Below are 19182 nucleotides of genomic sequence, written 5' to 3' on the forward strand. Positions count from 1 at the left end.
AAAAAAAAAAAAAAATCCCAAACCGAAAACTTTCCAGTCATCCTTAACTCTCTGCCCCCCAGCTCCCTTTGCCACCAGGGTGTGCTGATTTTTCACCAAGTCGAGGGTCCTCAAAACTTCCCACACTTCAGCATTACCAGGGCCTTGTTAGAGTTATTGATTCCTAAGTCCCACACACCTCTTTCATGTAGGGGTGGGGCCTGGGATCGAAATTTTAAATTTCCCAGCAAACCTGATGCAGGTGGACTGCTGACAGTGTCTTTTAGCTTTGTCCCTTCCTCTCCCTTCCATGACCCCATCCTTGCCCCGGCTGGCCCTCATCACCTCACACCTGGATTACAGCAACAGCTGGCCTGCCCCTAGCCTTTCCCTGTTCCAGCCTCTCCAGCTGCCAGGACCCATCTTCTACAAATATCTTTTGCATCACATCACTTCCCAGCTCAGAAGCCTACCATGGCTCCCTGGGACCTATCAGATCCTATCTAAAGTCATTTGGCTGGGAGCCAGCCAAGGCAGCCTCCCACTCTCCCCTTTCCCTTCTTCTCTGTTCACTGCCACCCCTTCCAGGCTCATTAGTCATGTTTTTCTTATGTTAGCCCCTCTGCTAGCTTGGGGTGGTCTCTTATCTACCTCCCCTCTGCCACCATCCTGGAACACTTCTGGTGACACAGGAGGAATTATGAAAACTGTTCAGATTCTCCTTCCTGCTTCTCAATGCATCCAGTTGCCTTCCTCTGGCACAGGCTCTGCCACCCGCCAGCTGGATGACTTTGGGCAAGTTGCTTCACCTCTCTGTGCCTTACTCTTCTCACTGTCTCATCTGTAAAATGAGGATTTCAATAGAACATACCTCATACGTTTCTGGAGAGACTCCATAGATAGAAAAGGGCTTAGAAGAGTGTCTGGCGTGAAGTTAAGTGGCCATGCAGGTGTTAACTATTGTTATTAATTATCATGATCATCGCCCCTTACAGTCCTTTCCTCCCTGGAAACCATTTCTGCTTCGAATAGCTAACTGATGGAGTTCTCTGTCAAACCTTGCCTGATTTAGTGGAAGTAGTTAAGTGTTAAGTATTTGAGTTCCAGGGAGCTCCTGTGCATGAGATAACCTGGGGAACTGTGCTGTCTACAAAGCTCTAATTATGTCCATTAATATCTAGCCAACTAGGAGGGGAGGAGGGGAGAGTTGAAAGCAAGATTTTCCAGAATAATTAGGATGATGCTAAGACAACTTCAGAATACCTTAAGGGACAGTAAGTTATGCACCTTCTTTCCTATGGTCTTTCTAAAGTCCTCTTTACATCCCAGGTCCCAGTGGCCCTGCTTCCTCATCTGTTCATTCCCTGGCTTCCTCTTCTTAGCTCTCCCAGCGGTGCCTTCCTCTGTGGGTGTCCCCAGCCTGTCAGCCTCACACCTTATGCCCCAAGCAGTTCTTGTCTGTGAATAATCTATCGCCCACATTTCTGCTCTAATTGTCTTTTCTTTTTCTTGAATTGACAGAATTGTATACAGTCATCATGTACAACATGATGTTTTGAAACATGCATACACTGTGGAATGGCCCAATTTGTCTAATTAAAATATGCTTCACTGGCGGTGCCCATAGCTCAGTCAGCAGGGTGCCGGCCACGTACACCAAGGGTGGTGGATTCGAACCCAGCCCAGGCCTGCTAAACAACAATGACAACTACAACCAAAAAATAACCGGACATTGTGGCAGGTGCCTGTAGTCCCAGCTACTGGGAGGCTGAGGCAAGAGAATCATTGAAGTCCAAGAGTTGGAGGTTGCTGTGAGCTGTGATGCCACAGCACTCTACCCAGGGTGAAAGCTTGAGACTTTGTCTCAAAATAAAAATAAATAAAATATGCTTTACTATTGGAACTTTCAAGTCCACATCTAGGATTTTGTGGCAAATACCACCAATTCCTTTAAAAGCCCACTGAATTCATGGCCAGTGTCTGTCCTTACATTCTCTTTCTTCTTTCCTCAATGAATAGTAGAAGTTCCCCTATTATTGAGTTGGGGGAGGTCTGAGGATATTTTTGACATTTCAAAGGGGCCTTCATTGTCCCTAAGGTTGGGAACCACTGCCCTGTGGGATACGCAGGAGTTGCAGGAGCACACTGAGCTCCTTTGGTTCACTGTTTCCTTGTTTCCTCGTCTGCCAGATGGAGTTAAAGCATAGCCACCTCTTTTCCCGAGGGCAGGAAACAGAATGTTCACACACAGGAAGTGGGCACAGAGAGGTGCTCCTGATCCTTGGTTCTGGGCTGGGAGAGCTGAGATGGGGATGAGATGAGGCCATAGATAGGTGGGCACATTGACGGATGGCAGAGCCAGGCGGGGGCTCATTGTTCCTTTCTTTGTTCTGGGTCCAGCTGGATCAGCCCAGCCCAGAACCCCAAAGCCTGCAAAAAGTCTCTCCAGGAGCAGTATGTTCTTTCGCCTTTCTCCACCCTTAGTTGGCTTTCTGTGGCACAACAACAGAGAGCTGCTCCTGTATGTGACTGACAAACATCTACCAAGTTCCTCTTATCTGGTCTAGTAACCGCTTGGCCTCAGGAGTTCCAGTGTTTGTCTCTGTTTAGTCAGGGTTGCCTAGGAAACAGAGTTACTCTCTCTTCACCACTATGAGACTGTGGGGCCAGTTTTTTCCCTTCTTGTACAGAAAAGCTTGAGGACCAGAGAGTTTGAGTTTGGGGGTGTTGCTGGGCTATTTTCTGGGTTTCCTATTTTTTGGTTTTTTGGGGGGGGGTGTCTGCTGGTTCTTGTTCAGCAGGAACTTGGGTGTGGGAAGTCCACGGATGAACTGAATAGCTATGAAATCTCTCAGCTTTTCCTGAAAAGGGGAGAGTGTTGAAGCAGGTGGGGATTGGGAGTACCTGTCTAGGTGGGAAAAGGCTGCCTAGGGGCTTTGAATGCACTAGTCCAAAGTTTGTACCAGCAGCTATGAAATCTATAGGGCATGACCTCATTGGCAGGTGCAGACAGTGAACTTGGCATCGTTGAGTAGCAAGGTGGGGAAATTGGGATTTGTGAGGTCAGCAAGCAGAGGTTTGCGATGTTCCGAAGGGGTTTGGTGATTTGTAAAGAACAGGCCAATGTGTAGGGCCTTTGCAGAGAAGGACACAGGCCATTTTGATTATATTTGGGCAGGAATTGGTGCAGGGGAAGGGGCTGAGACAACTTGGTCACCCTGAGGCTTGTGGCTCAGGAAAATAAAGTTCTGTTCAAGTGGCAGAAGGATAGGTATCTACACTAAATGAAGTGGAGATTGAATGGAGTCACTTAAAGAGGGAGGATAGTCTCCTTTGGCAACACAGTAGGCTTGGAAGACAGCTCAGGGTCCAGAGTGGATTCAGTTCAGGGCAGGGTAGAAGATACACAGAATGCTTTTCAACAACCAATTGGAGAAATGGCAGGACTCCAGGTGCTGGGCACATGGGGCTGGGAACGGGTAATTGGCGATAATGAACTGCCAAGAGGTGGAAGAGGGAAGCTAGAGTCAGGAACCTTAGACTTGGCCCTGCCCACCTGGCTGGTGGCTGGCAGGTTTTGTGAGACAACTTTTAGTGGTGACTGCAGCAGCAAGGATTGAGGGCATCTTTCTTTGGGCAGGGGTTGGAGAATGAGCAGCGAATAGGGAAGTGAGTTTGCCATCTCTCATACGTTCTCTCTCCTTATCTCACTAAGGTCATCTTAGCTCCTTTGCCAAGGTCAAGGGTCTCATGTGGATTGGTATTAAGGAGGGTACATTAAATGACACTGATGATGTTTTCAGAAGGGAGAAGCGGCCCACTTGTGTTGGATTCCCCTCTTCTTGCTCCCTGACAGGCATGCCCTGCCCTTTGCTTTTGGGCTTTCTTGGGGGTATCTTCCCTCCCAAATCACCCCTCCAGCTAAGGTTGTGTGTTAGTAGTTAACTCTCCACTCACTCCAAAGGCCTCATGAAAAAAGCAGCAGGATGGAGAAGGAAGGCTGCAGGTGGGGCTTGTGATTTGCATAATAGCTGTGTGACTTCGGGCAAGTCACTTAAACTCAACCAAGTCTGAGCCTCCTCACAATGACAGTGAAGAGCTCGTCCTCCACTGAGTACAGTGCCCAGCACACAAAATTGTGCATGTGGCTTAGCACCCCCCCCCAGCACTTAGGGGGAGCTCAGTGACCATGAGCAGAAAAACAGCAACCCCCCACCAGGTGACGGACGTTTCCCATCCAGTCTGTTGACATTCAATCAGACACCCAGTTTATTTTTAGAAAAAAAAGAGCAAAGTTTATTGAAATTTCAAGCTACATCTGAAAAATCCAAATCCTAATCCTGGAGATGTCCATCAGGATAAGGTGTCAGAAAGTGGAGAGTGTTCACTGTCGCGGAACCCCCCCCCCCCGCCCCCGAGACAAGCTCCTGGGCACATGTCCAGGCTCCATTACATCAAAACCATTCCCTCCATCAATCCCTTGTCTACAGTGGGACACCATCCTTCCATTAACTTGAAAGTTTCAACAAGATTTTTTTTTTTTTTAAGATTTTAACCAGCACTGTGAAGTCCAAGCTACTCTTCACTCAACCCCATTCTATGTAGTCAGCACCGGTGAATGGTGGGTTTGGCATTCAAAAGAGGACTTCACACGTCTTCAGTGGACAGTTGGGGAAAGGGTTGCAGCAGCAAGGCATCCATGGCCACTTTCAGAGGCTGGCCCCCTTCCCTGACTTTACTCTTTAATCTTACTTAACCTAAAGGACAAACTGGATCAATTTGGTAAATGAACACAAACAATTATCCTTAAGAGATAAGGGACCAGTCAATACTCCCAAAGATGGTTAGGCCCTTCGACATGTAGGTGTATGTGTACATGTATACAGCACTACACTAAGGTACAGATCTAGCCCTATGGGTAATATATACGCATTTATGGCTATATAGAAAAACTATTCCAATACTAACCAAACAGAACATTGTAAGCGGTCATCCCAAAGCTGTAATCCCACACTGGGCTGTGTACAAAGCCATGCATTATACCATATTAACCAACAGAAGGCTGACTTGGCTCAATCTCTCCCATCTGTGCCCCCTGCCTTAGCGAGACAAGGGAGAAGAGAGAGGTTGCCTCTGCTTAGAACACAAGTGGCTTCTTCATAAGAACAGTCGTCTGGTGAAGCTGTTGAAGATGTCCATGGAAATGAAAAACAGACCCCTTATACTTTCTGGAGCAAGCTGGCATCACATCTCAAACTACCTCCCTCCTTTGCCAGTTGCAGCTAAGTTGCCCAGGCCCTGGGAGCCCCCAGGGCACTGTAGCATTAGAGGCTCACTGGCTTGGGGTTACTAGACCCCATGCAACTCAGCCTCTAGAGACCTGCTCTTTGTCAAGGATCTGTCACTGAAGTGGACCCAGGTGGCCATGTCATTAGGACATCTCTTGGCACCAGCTATGCTAGGTGTAAAGTTCTCCACGTGAGATGATGCTTGGGGAGCCAAAAAACAAACTGGAAAGAACTAGGTAGAACATGTTTAGTGGCTCTGCCCACCCCAAGGACAGAGCCACTTACACTGCAGAACCACCAGGGGCCTCTGGCACTTGAGGGGATTCAGCAGCTGGCTCTTCAGGGCTCAGACGGGACTGAAATTTCTCCAGCTGCTCTGGGCTTGCCAGGGTCTTCAAAAGGGTGTTCTCACGCTCTAGCTGTGAGTTCTTCTCCACCAGCTCACGGATCTGCTCTTTCAGGACCTCAACCTCCTCCCTTACGGCATACATCAGATGATTCTTCACCAGATCCTGCCACCAAGGGAGTTACAATAAAGACATTCTTTAGCCATCAGGCCCCTGGGCAGTATCTTCGCCTTGCCAGCCCCAGCCGTGTGCCTGTGCTGTCCCTCATGCCACCACCCTCCAGCCATCCCTCAGCAGGCTGGCCTTGCAGCCCAATTCCTGTGTGCTGGTCTCTGAAGCACTTTAACCCTCCTTCAGGAGAGTGACATGACTTAGGCCATGTCAGAACTGGGATCCCAGCTTTGAACTAAATAGGTTCCCCCTGAAAGTTTGTAATGACCTTCAAAACTGGCTGCTAGGGACCTTTGCAGTGAGACTTCTGCCAGTTTCCAGTGGCTTGCTATGTCCACCTTTCTACCAAAAACCCTGCTGCTGATGGCCCAGGTGCAGGGGGAGACCCTGAAATGTACCCCATACCATTTGTCTGCTTTACAAATCTTCACCAAGAGAACAAAATTGGCTATTCTGGAGTCTCCGCCCCTCCATATGACCTACTACATTGAGTCACAGCTATCCTGCAGCCCAGCCACACAGAACACAGGACACTGACCCTGGGGAAAGGTACTGGGATTGCTGCAACTTCTCTCAATTTGATGAGTGTGCTGGGGGTAGAGAACATGTTCTTAGGCTCCAGGACAGTTAAGTGCCTCTTAACTGCTGGAAGCCTCCACTCTCTGCAGCCATTTTGGCTGCTTGGGAGTATGACCTCTGCCTGGTAAGGAGAGGGAGAAGGGGTGGGTGCTCTGCATCCTGTTTCCTTCCAACTCCTGACCCCAGCCCAGGCTCTGCAGAGGCACTGCAGTGTGGTTGCATCCAATGAGCTCTGCCTCCTGCCAGCTGCGGGATGCAGGCAAAAGTCTGAGCTCCTAGCCCTGCAACGGGCCCAGGAGCGAGCCAGAGGCTGCTCCAAAGACCTGAGATGTAGAAGGGGGTGGATAGGAGGGAGCCCAGTGAGGGCAGACTGGAAATGTCCTAAAAGGTGATTCTCTAATAGGACTTGACCTAATGCCTCCAGGGTGGATAGAGAGGAGGCTGTCTGCTCCCCCAGGCTTTTGCACCCACCTCTTTAGTCCTGCCCTGAGTTACATAAGCAGCAGCTAAGTCTGGGGATGGGAATGACGCAGTGATACCACTCACCATGGCCTGTTCGATCTTGTTGTCAATGGCCACGACACTGGCTCCAGAAGCACTGCAAAGACAAAAAGCCAAGTGACCCGTTACCCACTCGGTTCCACTCTCAGTACCTGGAAGCTGTGACCAAAGTCCTCCACCTAGCCCAGTCTTCCCCTCTCCCGCCTCCCTGGCCTGGAGTTCTGGGCAGTTTGTCCCCAGATCCCTTCCTGGCCCCTCCAGGAAGCCGCACCTCCTCATCCAGGCTGGCTCCGCGCCCCCACCGCAGCCACCGCCCTGAGTTCCGAGCCACCAGAGCAGCGCGCGGGTCCTGGGGCGCACGGGCCAACGTGGCCTGCTCGGGAGATGTGCAAACAATGGGGGCGCGCGGCCCGGGTAGTCACCCCGCCTCTGGCCCAGAAGGTCCAGGGCAAACCTACCCGGCTCTGAAGCTAGCTAGGAATTCCTTGGCGGCGGCGAAGCTTCCGGCCTTCTCGCAAGCCGCACACAGCGCACGGCCGCCCCCCTGCCCAGCCCTGCCCGCTGCCTCTCTGCTTCCCGCTGCCTCTGCGGCTGCAGCAGCTGGTTCTCACGGCGCAGCGGCCGCAGGGACGCTCCGACGACGGATCCCAGAGCGGCGATGACCCCCCCTTCCTGCGTCCCTTACCCCCGCCCCTTCCCAGGATGCTGCACCGCGGGGAACGGGGACCGGCGGCGCACGGTTCGCTCGGAGATCCGGCTCGGAGCCCAGCCCCCGCCCGCGCCCCGGCTCGGCGCAGCTGCTGGGGCCGGTGGTTACCTGTTATCCAGCTTAACGGAAACCACATCCCCTCCAAGCAGGGAAGAGAAGAAGGAGATGGAGAAATTGTGCAGCTGATAGACCGCCACCTCCATGGGGGTCTGGTACATTTCGGTGTTCATGGCTCGGGCTGCCGGGGAGCTGGGCAGGCTGGGCGGCTGCGGGTGCTGGCGCGTTGCGCTGGGCTGGGCTCTGCGCCGGAGTCCGGCCCTTGGCTAGGAGGGGGCGAAGGCTGCCGAACGGACCCGAAGCCAGGCAAGCGCTCCGGCTGGAGTTGAAGGGAATTGACTCGAGGGGTGTCACCTAGTGTGTCACAAACTCCACAGCCGCCAGTCCAACCCAGACTCGGAGATATTTCGGCTCCTGTTTCTTTATATAGGAGGAGCCGGCTGCGTCACATGGCGTCAGGGGCCATGCAAATGAGTCCTGTACCGGGCTTTGTGGCCCAGTTAAACCACATCCCCTCCCTGAACCTTAGTCTGGGACTGTAAACAGTTCAGCACTTTCTTGTGCCAACTGGCGTCTCCAAAGAGGGCTCTGGAGATTGCTAAAAACCCAACTGGAGCTGACTTCTAGAGAAATAAACATAAATGCCCTAACAGAAGGCAGAAGGCATTCAGTGGAGGATGGCGCTGGTTTTAAAAGCTCTATTTCAGGTGTCAGGCAGCATACACCTGATGGTTTTGCAAGGCTCTAATAATGTCACACTCCCTGGACACTCGCCTTCACCATCAGAAAACTCATCTTTCCTGGTGACTACCCTCTTAGACGCTCCCCTGCACATGAACTTGGTCACCTGCACATTCACGCTCTCACCAACCCAGCTGTCCCCTCACCCAGCCAGTCCCATCAGCCTGCCCCCTGGCATCTATCCACTCACCTCTTCCTTTGAATCTACAAATGTGGGGGTACCCGTCTGTGTACTAACACCTGCACAGACCTGTGACATGCATGGGTCTGCATGAATCACTGTATGCACATCTGTGGAGGAGAGAGTGTCCAGGAACTCAGGTGAGTGGATGGACACATATGAGGGAGCAGCGAGGTGGCTGACAGAGGAGGGGAGGCAGAGACTCCGCGGTGGAGTGACCACAAGATGCCAACCCTTGTCTCTCTGGTCTCCATACCCTGCACTTCAGATAAAGCACATTCAACATTATCCAGAATTTCATTTCCCATTTTTTAAGAAAACAAAATTTTGTTGCCTTTCTATAAACAGTGAATGACAACAAAACTCCAGACCAAGGCTATATATATACCATTTCAAGAAAACACCTGCTCCTGTGATGGGTCCAGCCATACATAGCATTAGAGGGTACTTCCGGAAAAAACAGACTCCAAAATACAAAGAAGATTAGGTGATTGTTGCTCAACAAGAGTTACACATGTTTCCATCAAGATCTATTTTCATTCTCCTCAGCCTCAAAAGAAAAACAAAAAGGCACCAGAGGCTTCAGGCTTTTTTTCTCCAGCTTCTTCCTAGGCAAGGCCACCTAGTGGACAAAAGCAGAATTGCTGCCAGAAGGAGCAAGAGGGGCAGGGACAGGTGATGCAACCAGGAATATTATTTACACCAACCTAGGACCATCAGAACACTGGGTTCCACCACATATACGATAGTTTGGATGAAGTTAAGGGCAGTAGCCATGAATCAGTGCTCCACAGGCTGTGGTCCAAAGAAATATCCTAATGCAATCATGCCATTGGAAAAGTACTGGGGCTTCTTATCAGCAAAAAAGGTAATTATTATTTGCGTCAGGATATTTCTCTTAACCAGGTACCTGGCACGGACACCACGGCCAAGGCCCCAGCCAATCCCAGTCTAGTCTGAGACCTTGATTTCCTCCAGGCTTCCAGTGCAGCTATGCCACCAAACAGGCAATAATTTGGCTATGATATGGGGCTCTGTTGGTGCATTTTGGTGGTGGTAATATGTGTATAATTGCCATTATATCTGCAGAGGGCTGACCAAGAGAACTATCCAAATAAACCTACTGCACTAGCCCAGAGTTGTGTTTTTCTTCACCCCAGTTTAGGTCGGGGACAATCTCAATCTCAGGACATTCTGTTACCTTTAGGACACAAACTCTCCATATGCAGTGTTTGTACTAAATAGTGTGTAGTAGAGCAGGGGTCCTCAAACTTTTTAAAGAAGGGGCCAGTTCTCTGTCCCTCAGACTGTTGGAGGGCCGGACTGCAGGCCCCAGGATGACTCGGCTGCTAAGCAGGACAGGCAGCAGCGGCGGCAAAAACACCCAGTGGGCCAGATAAATGTCCTAGGCGGGCTGTAGTTTGAGGATGCCTGTGACAGAACAAAGTCCCAACTATATTTTGGGTCATCAAGAATATTAGCTGAGAAAAAGTATTCTTAAATCAGGAGCTTAGTTGACATTGGAATTCCCTGATATATTAATCTGCCCTCTGCCACATAAAGCTTTTTTGGTCCAGAAATTCTCTGAGTTGACCTTTCATTGGCTTATTAATTTTTCCTTAATGATTGCTTCCCACCCCAAAATTCCAAGGAAAATGATGAGAAGAAAAGGGGAGAGAGAAACAAGCTGGGTTCTCAGGGGAAAAAAAACACCATCAGGAAAACAGGAAACAGGACAGAAGTAAGATAACTCCTTGGAACAAGACTCCTTTATGTGGAGAGTCAGAGAAATCCAGGTAGTTTGGGGAAGGAAGAGAACTGGGGTTAAATTTGGTGGCAAACCTGCGTTTGAATGGTGCATTAGTTATGCTTCAATTAAAAAGCTGAGTTTCAGACCCACGGACAATAATAAATACTGTTAACAGAGCTATGGGCAGACACTGCTGGCTGCATCACAATTTCCAAGGTGTGAGGACCGTCATCATCATTTCGCAGGTAGGCTACATACAAAAAAACCAAGGGTCTGAGAGGCTACCTTGTTCAAGGTGGCAGAGCTAATAAATTGCAGAGTGGGGACTCCAGAACAGGTCTTTCTGACCTAGATAGAGACCAAGTTTGTCCCAACTACACTGACCAGTGTAGGGCAGGGAGTAGGTTTGTTGAGTGTGTGTAGTGTTGGATGAGTGAGTTGAGGCAGTTGGGAGATGAGTTTGAGGTGCCAGAGAGTAGTAAGGAGAAAGAAAGGGTGAGGACCTCAGCATTACCGTTAGAGAAGTACAGAGGCGGCCTCTGAGTTCTGCAAGTGCTGGCTTTTCTGACACCGAAGGCAGGGGAGAACAGCAATGGGCAACCTTCAGAAGAAAATCCAAACTGTCCAAATGAACTTTAGGAGCAAACCATGCTCAGCCACACCATTCCGCAAGGTAGCCAACCATTCCTCAAAGAAAGCTATCTCTGTCTAGGAAACAAGAAATAGCAATCCAACCAGGTGGCTTCCAGAAGGGAATATGGAGGCTTGGGGCATACAACATTCCAAATAAAGTATGGAATCTCAGGAAATAATCATGGTGTAGTCAAAGTTTAAATTCCTGAGGCCCTCTCATTGGCACCCTTAATTAACTCCTTTTCCCCTATTCCTGCTGTGCTCAGCTTTTCAGAGAATGAGGTCAACAACAAGAAAACAAGCTCCTATCAGGGATTTACTTTACAAAAACAACATCGAAACGATGTCCCAGGTTCAGCCTACACTCAGTCTCTGATCCTCTCTTCTGTCCAGAACCTCTAGTTCTGTCCCATGAGAAGTGCTCACCCTAAGTCCTCCTGATCCTCCATTAGTAAAGAATGGCTGGCTCTCAGGGTCTGCTGGCTCCCTCACGGAAGAATATGGACTTACATGTCTCCGCAGAAAGATCTTCCAGCAACAAGGGTAGTAGAGCTAAGGATGGGTAGGAGGGGTGGGGGGACAAGAAGGAAGAACCCAGGGATTTTCTGCTTAACCCTCAGCATACCGGAAAAGTCCTCTGCCCAGAGCAGCTGCACCAAACCTTGCAGCGAGTGGAAATTTGTGTTGTACATGATATCAATTATCTGATCTAATGTTTCTCAGTAATGTGCTGATTGTTGAGACTCAGGGTCCTTGTATCCTACGGAGCTGGGCCCCCAACAGGAAACAGTGGCCTAGGGATTCAACAGCCCAGCAACCCCAACATTCATAAATGTTTGCAAACTTCTTTTCTGACACCCTGAAACTTAACAATGTAGGCTGGACCCAGAGTCAGCACGGCAATAGCGCCTAGCTGAAGAGCCAGGCCCTCAGCTGCCTCTCAATTTTACTCCTCAGGGACTCGGCAATGAAAGAGGCATAGCTGACCCTACCTCTCTCAGGGGTGATCTCGGGGCTGGAGGGTGGCATAATGAAGATAGGGCCAACTCTTCCTTTTCAGGAGGCCCTGGAAACCAACATATTCCCTTTGAGCTGGAAGAGATGCCTCAGCATTCCCACCTGTTTGCTCCACTTCAAAAGCCAGACTCAACAGGACAAGAGTCCTTCCTACTTGGGGTTACAGACAGTGGAATGGAGATTGGGCAAAGTCTGGGTGGCAGAACCCTGGGGCAGGATCTCAGCACATTGTAGGGTGATGGGGAGCAGACTCAGGGTGGGTGCGGTAGGTTGGGGGTGGGAGTGAGGGGGAACATCTCACTTCCCTTTTTGTCACACTTGAAGCACTGTGTACCATGCAGCCAGAAGGAAACTATTTATAGGCAAGTCTTCCTTATTTTCTACAGGGAATGTTCCACCCAAAGATTCAGCGATGTTGCCAGCAAAACACAGGGTCTTGTGTCAGGAGAAGCGGGGAAAAGACACGATGCGAGAGGTGCGGGACCAGCCACAAAGCAAACACGGGGAAATACAAAAAGGATATTGAGTGCTGGAGCGTTAGCACAGTGTTAATGGGACAGACGGTTGAAAAACATCCCTCCCCACTTACTCCTCCACCGCGGGGCCCCTTCCGTCTGAAGCTCTAATTCTCTTTACTTACTTGTCCCTTTTTCTGAAGAGGCTGGGGGAATAAGGAGGCTGAAATTCCATGGTGTAATGCGTCCTTGCTTCCCGCTTATCTTCGCTCTTCCCCTCTGCTTCCACTCCGGTGTGGAAGACTATGGACAGGAAGGCCACTGCCACTTACATAGTTACTTGGGCTTCATGGAAAATCCCCAAGGTCCAGAAGGAGGGAAGCGAGAAGGAAAGACGGAAACAGAGAAAGTGCCTTGTTCTCTGTGGGTCATATGAACTGCCCTGCATGGCCAGGGCCCAAAGCCCTGACTTTGGGGGGCAGGAAGATGGGGAGGAGGATGCAAATGGAGATGCGGAAGGACTGGTGGGTGGGAGGGAGCCCAAGGAGAATCCTGGTGGAGAGATGGATAGGATACTGTCTTGGAGAAGCAGCTCCAGCAAACTCTGGCATGGAATGATAGCAGGAGCGATGAATTGTGCCTTTCAGCTCCCTCCGGGCCAGGGTCACAAACAATCTCTGTGTGACACTAGGGCCGACAGTCAGAACCAAACCCTGTTTTGACAAGGCATTCTACCCCAGTTGACCTCATTCAGAGAAGTCAAAAATTGCTCTTGTCAAATCACCTTCATCATCCCAACTTTGGTGGTTAAATACGGGTGCGGGGCGGCGGCGGTGGGGTGGGGGGGTGAGTGTTTGTCCTCACAGCTCAGCAGGACTGGAAGTGTTGGCAACTTAGCCAGAAATGCAGTTTAGTTCAGTGGGTTTTAAATTACACGAACCTTGTATCAATATTTATGCCTGTCTCCCTTCCCCTTATGCCTTACAGCTGGGAAAATTTACCTCCATAATTTTTCCAAGCCCTCTTCTCATTTTCCACCCTCCCCATTATCCAGCTACAAGAATGAAATAGGTATTCCTGAAAAAGAGGTTTGTAAAATCCACCTCGGTATGTGGAATCACAGTCTTCCCTCCTCCTCCCGACACTAGTTGCTATTATCATTTAATGCCATTCAAATCACTTCCATTTAAAATTAGTGGAATGCTTATCAAAGCTCAGGGCACATTTCAGGGAAATTTTTAAAAAGCAATCAGGGCGTACAAGGCAAAAACTGTGCTCCCTTCCAGATATCCCCGGTCTGCGGCAAATTCAGAACTCCCCTTTAGGTTGGACCTTAGTGAAATGTTTGCTTTAGGAAAAAGCCTCTAGCTTGAGGGTGCTCAGGAAGGTAGCAGGGATAAGGGCATAATGCAGCAGTCCCCACACTTGGACCTATGGCTTCTCTGACATTGTTGGTGACAGTGCCAGAAAAGGTTCCTCACCTCGATCCCCTTGAAACCCCAGAGGTTTATAAAGCAAGGGAACAAGGCACAGGTATTTGCCTTCTGAGTGGCCAGTCCCTACCTTCATTTAGCATGGGACTTTCCTGCCCCCTCCTGCCCCGCCTTCCTCCTTGGCCAGCTCCTCTGGGGCTAAGGTAGCCTGCCCTCCCCCCCCTCAGAGCAGCAAGCCTCTTCAGGTAGACCAACAGGCCCTCTCATCATAGCCCACTGTCTGGAAATCATGGCGCCCTGCAGCCTTGCCAGGGGCTGGGAAAGAAAACAGTAAGAACTCAGCCACTGCTCCACCTTTGTCTGTCTGCAGGTGCACGAGCCCTCCATCAGGCCACCCACCCCAGAGAGGCACAGGCAGGGCCTCTCCCCATCCCCTTTGCTCTGTGGAGCAGTCCCCAGAGCCGAAATTCCAAGCCATTTTCTCTGTCAGTTGCCAGGGTTACTCTGAGTGGCCTGTGAAGGACTCGGGGCTATTGGCAATGCTTGGAAGACAAGACCAGGAGGGTCTTGCTGAGGATGTGGATGGAGCCAGCAGACAAGGGGCCTGTGAAGAGCACAGGGGCTCTGAGGTGGAGCACCTGGCTCCATTGTGGGCCCCGCTATAGAATGGGTGACCTTTGAAGTGGCACAGGTTCCCTAGGGAACAAAAGGACGGTTAATAATGCTGGCCTCTTCAGGCCCGCTCCTTGGCCATGATGGGTAAGCACTATGGGTCTCCCAGGACTCTCACATTGTGCTCCTGAGGCCCTTGCTTACCTCACAGCAGAGCTATTCACCCTGGGCTCACTTGAGGTAGCTCCTTGATCCTCTGTTGTGGGACTCTGACTTGTAAAGAGGGGCTCTGCAGATTGCAGAGGGCCTCCGCCTTTCCAGGCCCCACACCCACCCCAGCTTCCTGAAAGGAAAGAAGGCGGCCAGCTGAGGTGGAGGGCAGTAGCAGAGGAGGCAGGGGGCACACTACTCCCAGGACAGAAAGAAAGGAGAGAAACAGGGCAAGCGTCTCCCTGGGCAAACCCCTCCTCCCGACCATGGGAACAGCACCAGAGGCCGCAAAGGAGTCCTCAGAGGGGCTGAGAAAGGCCTCCCTCCAGGTTTGAGAATTGTTGACAAGGAATACACACACCTTACCAGGAAGAAAGAGAAGCACAGAACACACAGGCGTTTGTGGAAACACCTTCTCCAGCCTTCCACATAGTCTAATGCATAGAGATAGGCAGAGAGGGGCAACCCACCTTCTACGCTGTTGCCAGCTTCTCCCTAACCCCGAAGGGATAGTAGGGCCCCAGGATATAGCAAGATAGCAAGACAGGAACTGTAGGCCGGGCCAGAATGCCAAACGCCATGATCTCTGGTCTCTCTGACATCAGAGATGGCTGTGTACTGTATAAGGGTTGTGGGTGACAGGACCTTAGGGGAAGCTTGGAGTGACCTTCAGGTGGACACCGGGAGAACCAGCCTGAAGCCTCACCCTGTACACCAGAAACAGGAAGTCCCTGACACTGCCAGGACTGCAGCTTTCAAAGATGCCAATCGTACATTATAACGGACTCTGTTAAATGAAGGTAAAATAAAAACAAGCACCATTTGTGCACAGTCAGTCACATGAATGCCTCGGCAATGATTCCCACAAGTTCCTCATGAGGACATTTCTAACGAGAGCCAGTCCTGGCATAGATGCCCTCTGTGACCTGAGAAGTGTGATCGGAAAAGCACTGACAAAAAAAAAAAAATGCCTCTCAGTCAGAGCTGTTGTCCAGACATGCCACCATGATCCCTACAAATGTCACCATTACAGCCATGCCTTTGGATCTCCTGGAATTCTTTACACACGGAAGAATCAGAAAAGTTTCTTTTCCGATGCAAAAAGCCCTGGAAAGTGCCACTTTCAGCCACTAGCAGCTCAAATACTTAAGTAAGAACTAGATTATCATTACTTTCCACAGAGTAGTCAGGAGCCAGATAACTGGGCACACAGCAAGTAAACCTTGACAGTGGGCTGTGGAGGCAAAAAAAAAAAAAAAAAAAAATGAATCTAGATGAGATTCTTAACATCAGGATCACCTGAGTCAGCTTGTGGAAAATACAGACGTGCTGGCCTCCAGCCCTAGTAGATCTCACACACTGGGGAAGGATCATTTTTAGGTGATTTGGATGCAGCTCTTCTGGCACCAGTTGGTGGAACCGCTCTTAGGAACCACTGGCCTCAAGAGCCAAGAAACAGTCTACCTAGAGCCCCCTCGTGGTGCCAGGGACACTGAGACCCACTTTGTATATAACGCGTTCTGATGAGGTTTGGCTGATTCTGGGTCTGCTGTCCATTCTGCCATCTGTTTCTCTCTCCTTCCTGAAAGCTTCATCAAAACATGAGTGAGAGCTACTATTAGAGGGACACCCCTTAACCTGCTATGATTTATACCTAAATTTTGGCAGATTTTGCCTCTCTGTTCTAAGGAGCAGAATCCTTTTAAGACATTTTACAGGTGTCGGGGGAACTCTCATCCTGGCAGTTTGGGAACAGGAGGGTGAGCCTCACAGTCAGAGAGAGAGAACCCAGAGGAGAGAATGGGAAGGGGCTGGTTTTTCTCTAACAGCACAGTGTGGTCAATGAGCCAGTCCCTTCTCCCTCCTACAGGAGCCAGCTCTCCTCCAGCCCCATGGCTGTCACCACCTGGTCAAACATGGGTTGACCACCAGGTTAGCTGGAGGGGTGTGACTCATTCCCCCTTCAAGAACCTGCTGGGACTAACTACAAAGACTTGCCAGGATCTCTGAAAATATACCCACCCCAACTGTGATCCAAGCGGGGAGCCCCCTATCCCTGCCCTCCTCGCCCCAACCCCAGCAATGAGGCTGTCTTCACTGCTCACTGACTCCCCTCTCCCAAGATGGAGCAGGAGGGTAATTTGCTATTTTCTGTTGTCCGTACCCGGCCTGTGTTTTGATGTTTTCTTTTCTTTTCTTTTATTGTTGAATTTACACTGCCTGCTAGATTTGGGACTTAAATAAACAAAGGTTATGCTTCTCCCCAAGGCCTGAACTTCCTGGTTGCCTTTCAGCAGCACAGTGACCCTTTAACCTCAGTTCTTGCTCCTTGAGACAGTCAGTGTTTCGGGGTTGGGTTGAAAGAGAAAGATATTTGGGGTCAAAAGCCTGAAAATTTTTAGTGCCAGTCTAAATTACCGTCTCCCAACCCTTGCTGACAACATGAATGTTAAGCACTGAAGCCACCTTACCAAGCACAGACTTCTTTTAAAGGGCACGGCGAGACTGTGAGGATAAAACACAAAACTGCAAAATTCAAAGTACTGGCATTGGTTTCTTGAAAACTTACTTACAGACGTCTTTATACCAGCAAGCAAAGGCAGAAGTGCCAAGGTTTTGTGGGCGGAGCCTTTGCGGACAGGAGTGAACTTAAAGACCTATAGACAGCAGAGCGCTGCAGGCCTGACCAGGAAAGGGTTCTCGCCAAAGCTCTTACATCTTAAAAAATAAGAGAAACACACTGGCCCTTATGTCCCGGGACAGAGCTCTCACAGCAAACTAATGAATCCTGGTCAACAGTTCTGACATCCTGTTATTTGCTAAAACTAATAATACCATGGCGTTTGTTGACAGAGTTGTAGAAGAGCTAAAGTAAATATGGAAAGTGAGGAATAGCCAAGTACAGTTACTAGCTCAGCAGTGGAGAAGAAGAGTTTCACCGATACTCCTGGGACATCTTGGGGAACCAGGGCCTGGAGCACATCTTGGAGATCACCCAGAAGGGATCTGTCACGTCACTGGGTGATTTCTCTACAACAATTGGCTGCTGCAATGATGCGCTTGGTTCGCGGAGCTGGTACTGAGCCCTCGGAGGACAGGAAGGAGAAGAAGTGAGGGGCTTCCCCTGAGGAATGTGAAAAGGGAGTTATGTCCTGAGAAATGTCACTCCAGCACCATCCTAAATGGAGCTTGTCAAGTGGGAAGAAAATACAGCAGAAGGCCAGAGTTCCTTTCCACCTTGGCCTCTAACCAGTGGAGGACTGCATAGAAGACCTCTAGACACCCTATGCTGCTGGATCCTCACTCCCTGAAATGGGAATAATGCCCCGCCCCCACAAGGTGTACATGTTTATGGATACCCTCAAGTGTGAAAAAATAGATATCATTTTTTTTCAGATTGAAGATGTCCTTGATGATACTATAAATATTTGTTTTGTCTAGGTGTCCAGACTTTATAGACACCCTGTGCCATAGCTGAGTTCTTTGGAGAGTAAAGAAAAAAGGGAGGATATGAATGTAATATACTCTATGATGAGTATCTATGTTTAGGGCCCTGGTCCCTAAGCAAAGCTAGAAAAATAGCTCCCCACATGAGTGCCACTGTCAATGCTGTTTCAAAGTCTTAGTGTTTCTAACCTCTGTCCAGTTCCAATTTTTGTTCCCATGGTTTCACAAGTTATCTATATCTCTTATGGGGATGGGGTAGTTTGAGGAGTTCATGCTAAAATGGAACCTATATTTCAATTACTCTCCTGAAGGTCTTTCTAGGCAGTCTCTCCCTGTACATAGCAATTTTTTTTTTATTTGAAACAGTCTCACTCTGTTGCCCTGAGTATGGTGCTGTGGCATCATAGCTCACAGCAACCTCAAACTCCTGGGCTCAAGTGATCCTCTTGCCTCAGCCTCTCGAGTAGCTGAAACTACAGGCATCCACCACAACACCCAGCTAGTTTTTCTACTTTTAGTAGAGATTGGGTCTCGCTTTTGCTCAGGCTGGTCTCTAACTCCTGAGCCCAAGCAATCCACCTGCCTTGGCCTCCAAGAGTACTAGGATTACAGGTGTGAGGCCCTGAGTCCAGCCTGCACATAGTGCTTCTAACTTGCACAACATTTTGACCTCAACAGCCTCCCCTATGGTACAAACAACCAGTAATCAGTGGGACCTACGTTCTTTCCAGCAGGGCCGAAGGCCCAGCCAGATTGGACCATGATGCACATGGGCAGTGCAAGGTCTCAAGTGAGCATCGATTAGCCTCTTAGACTAGCCCGTGAGGGCAGGAGCTTGTCTTATTCACCACTGGACGCCCAGGGCTTGGATCAGTGCCTGGCACACAGTATGAATGTAGTAAATACGTGCTTAATAAATAAAGAAAAGGGTTGTCTAAGTGTTAGGACTTTACTAATGGCCCCAGTGGAGATGAACTGCAGGCCAATTCGTGAATTATCCTTCTGTTAACAGTTTAATTTGGGGACAATCGTTTGAGAGAAACTCTGCAGTTAGAAACACAAAAGACCTGTG

At 49.7% G+C, this 19182-nt stretch overlaps 1 protein-coding gene across 2 annotated transcripts in view; it reads right to left on the reverse strand.

The window, feature by feature from the left end:
* Positions 1 to 4247: 4247 nt before the first annotated feature.
* Positions 4248 to 19182, reverse strand: part of TSC22D3 (TSC22 domain family member 3) — a 61319-nt gene continuing 46384 nt past the window's right edge. The window contains exons 1-3 of one of the 2 annotated variants that reach the window (XM_012811374.2): positions 7683 to 8097; positions 6911 to 6962; positions 4248 to 5779 (exon numbers count right to left, since the gene is read on the reverse strand). In XM_012811374.2, the coding sequence (XP_012666828.1) occupies positions 5549 to 5779; positions 6911 to 6962; positions 7683 to 7804 (405 nt within the window). In that variant the 5' untranslated portion in view covers positions 7805 to 8097 and the 3' untranslated portion in view covers positions 4248 to 5548. Of the gene's footprint in view, positions 5780 to 6910; positions 6963 to 7682; positions 8098 to 19182 lie in introns of those variants that run through there. The other variant, XM_003799726.3, reaches the window with a different exon arrangement.

Source organism: Otolemur garnettii, unplaced genomic scaffold (genome assembly GCF_000181295.1).
Source record: "Otolemur garnettii isolate 467f Iridium unplaced genomic scaffold, OtoGar3 scaffold00155, whole genome shotgun sequence".
Taxonomy (NCBI): Eukaryota; Metazoa; Chordata; class Mammalia; order Primates; family Galagidae; genus Otolemur; species Otolemur garnettii.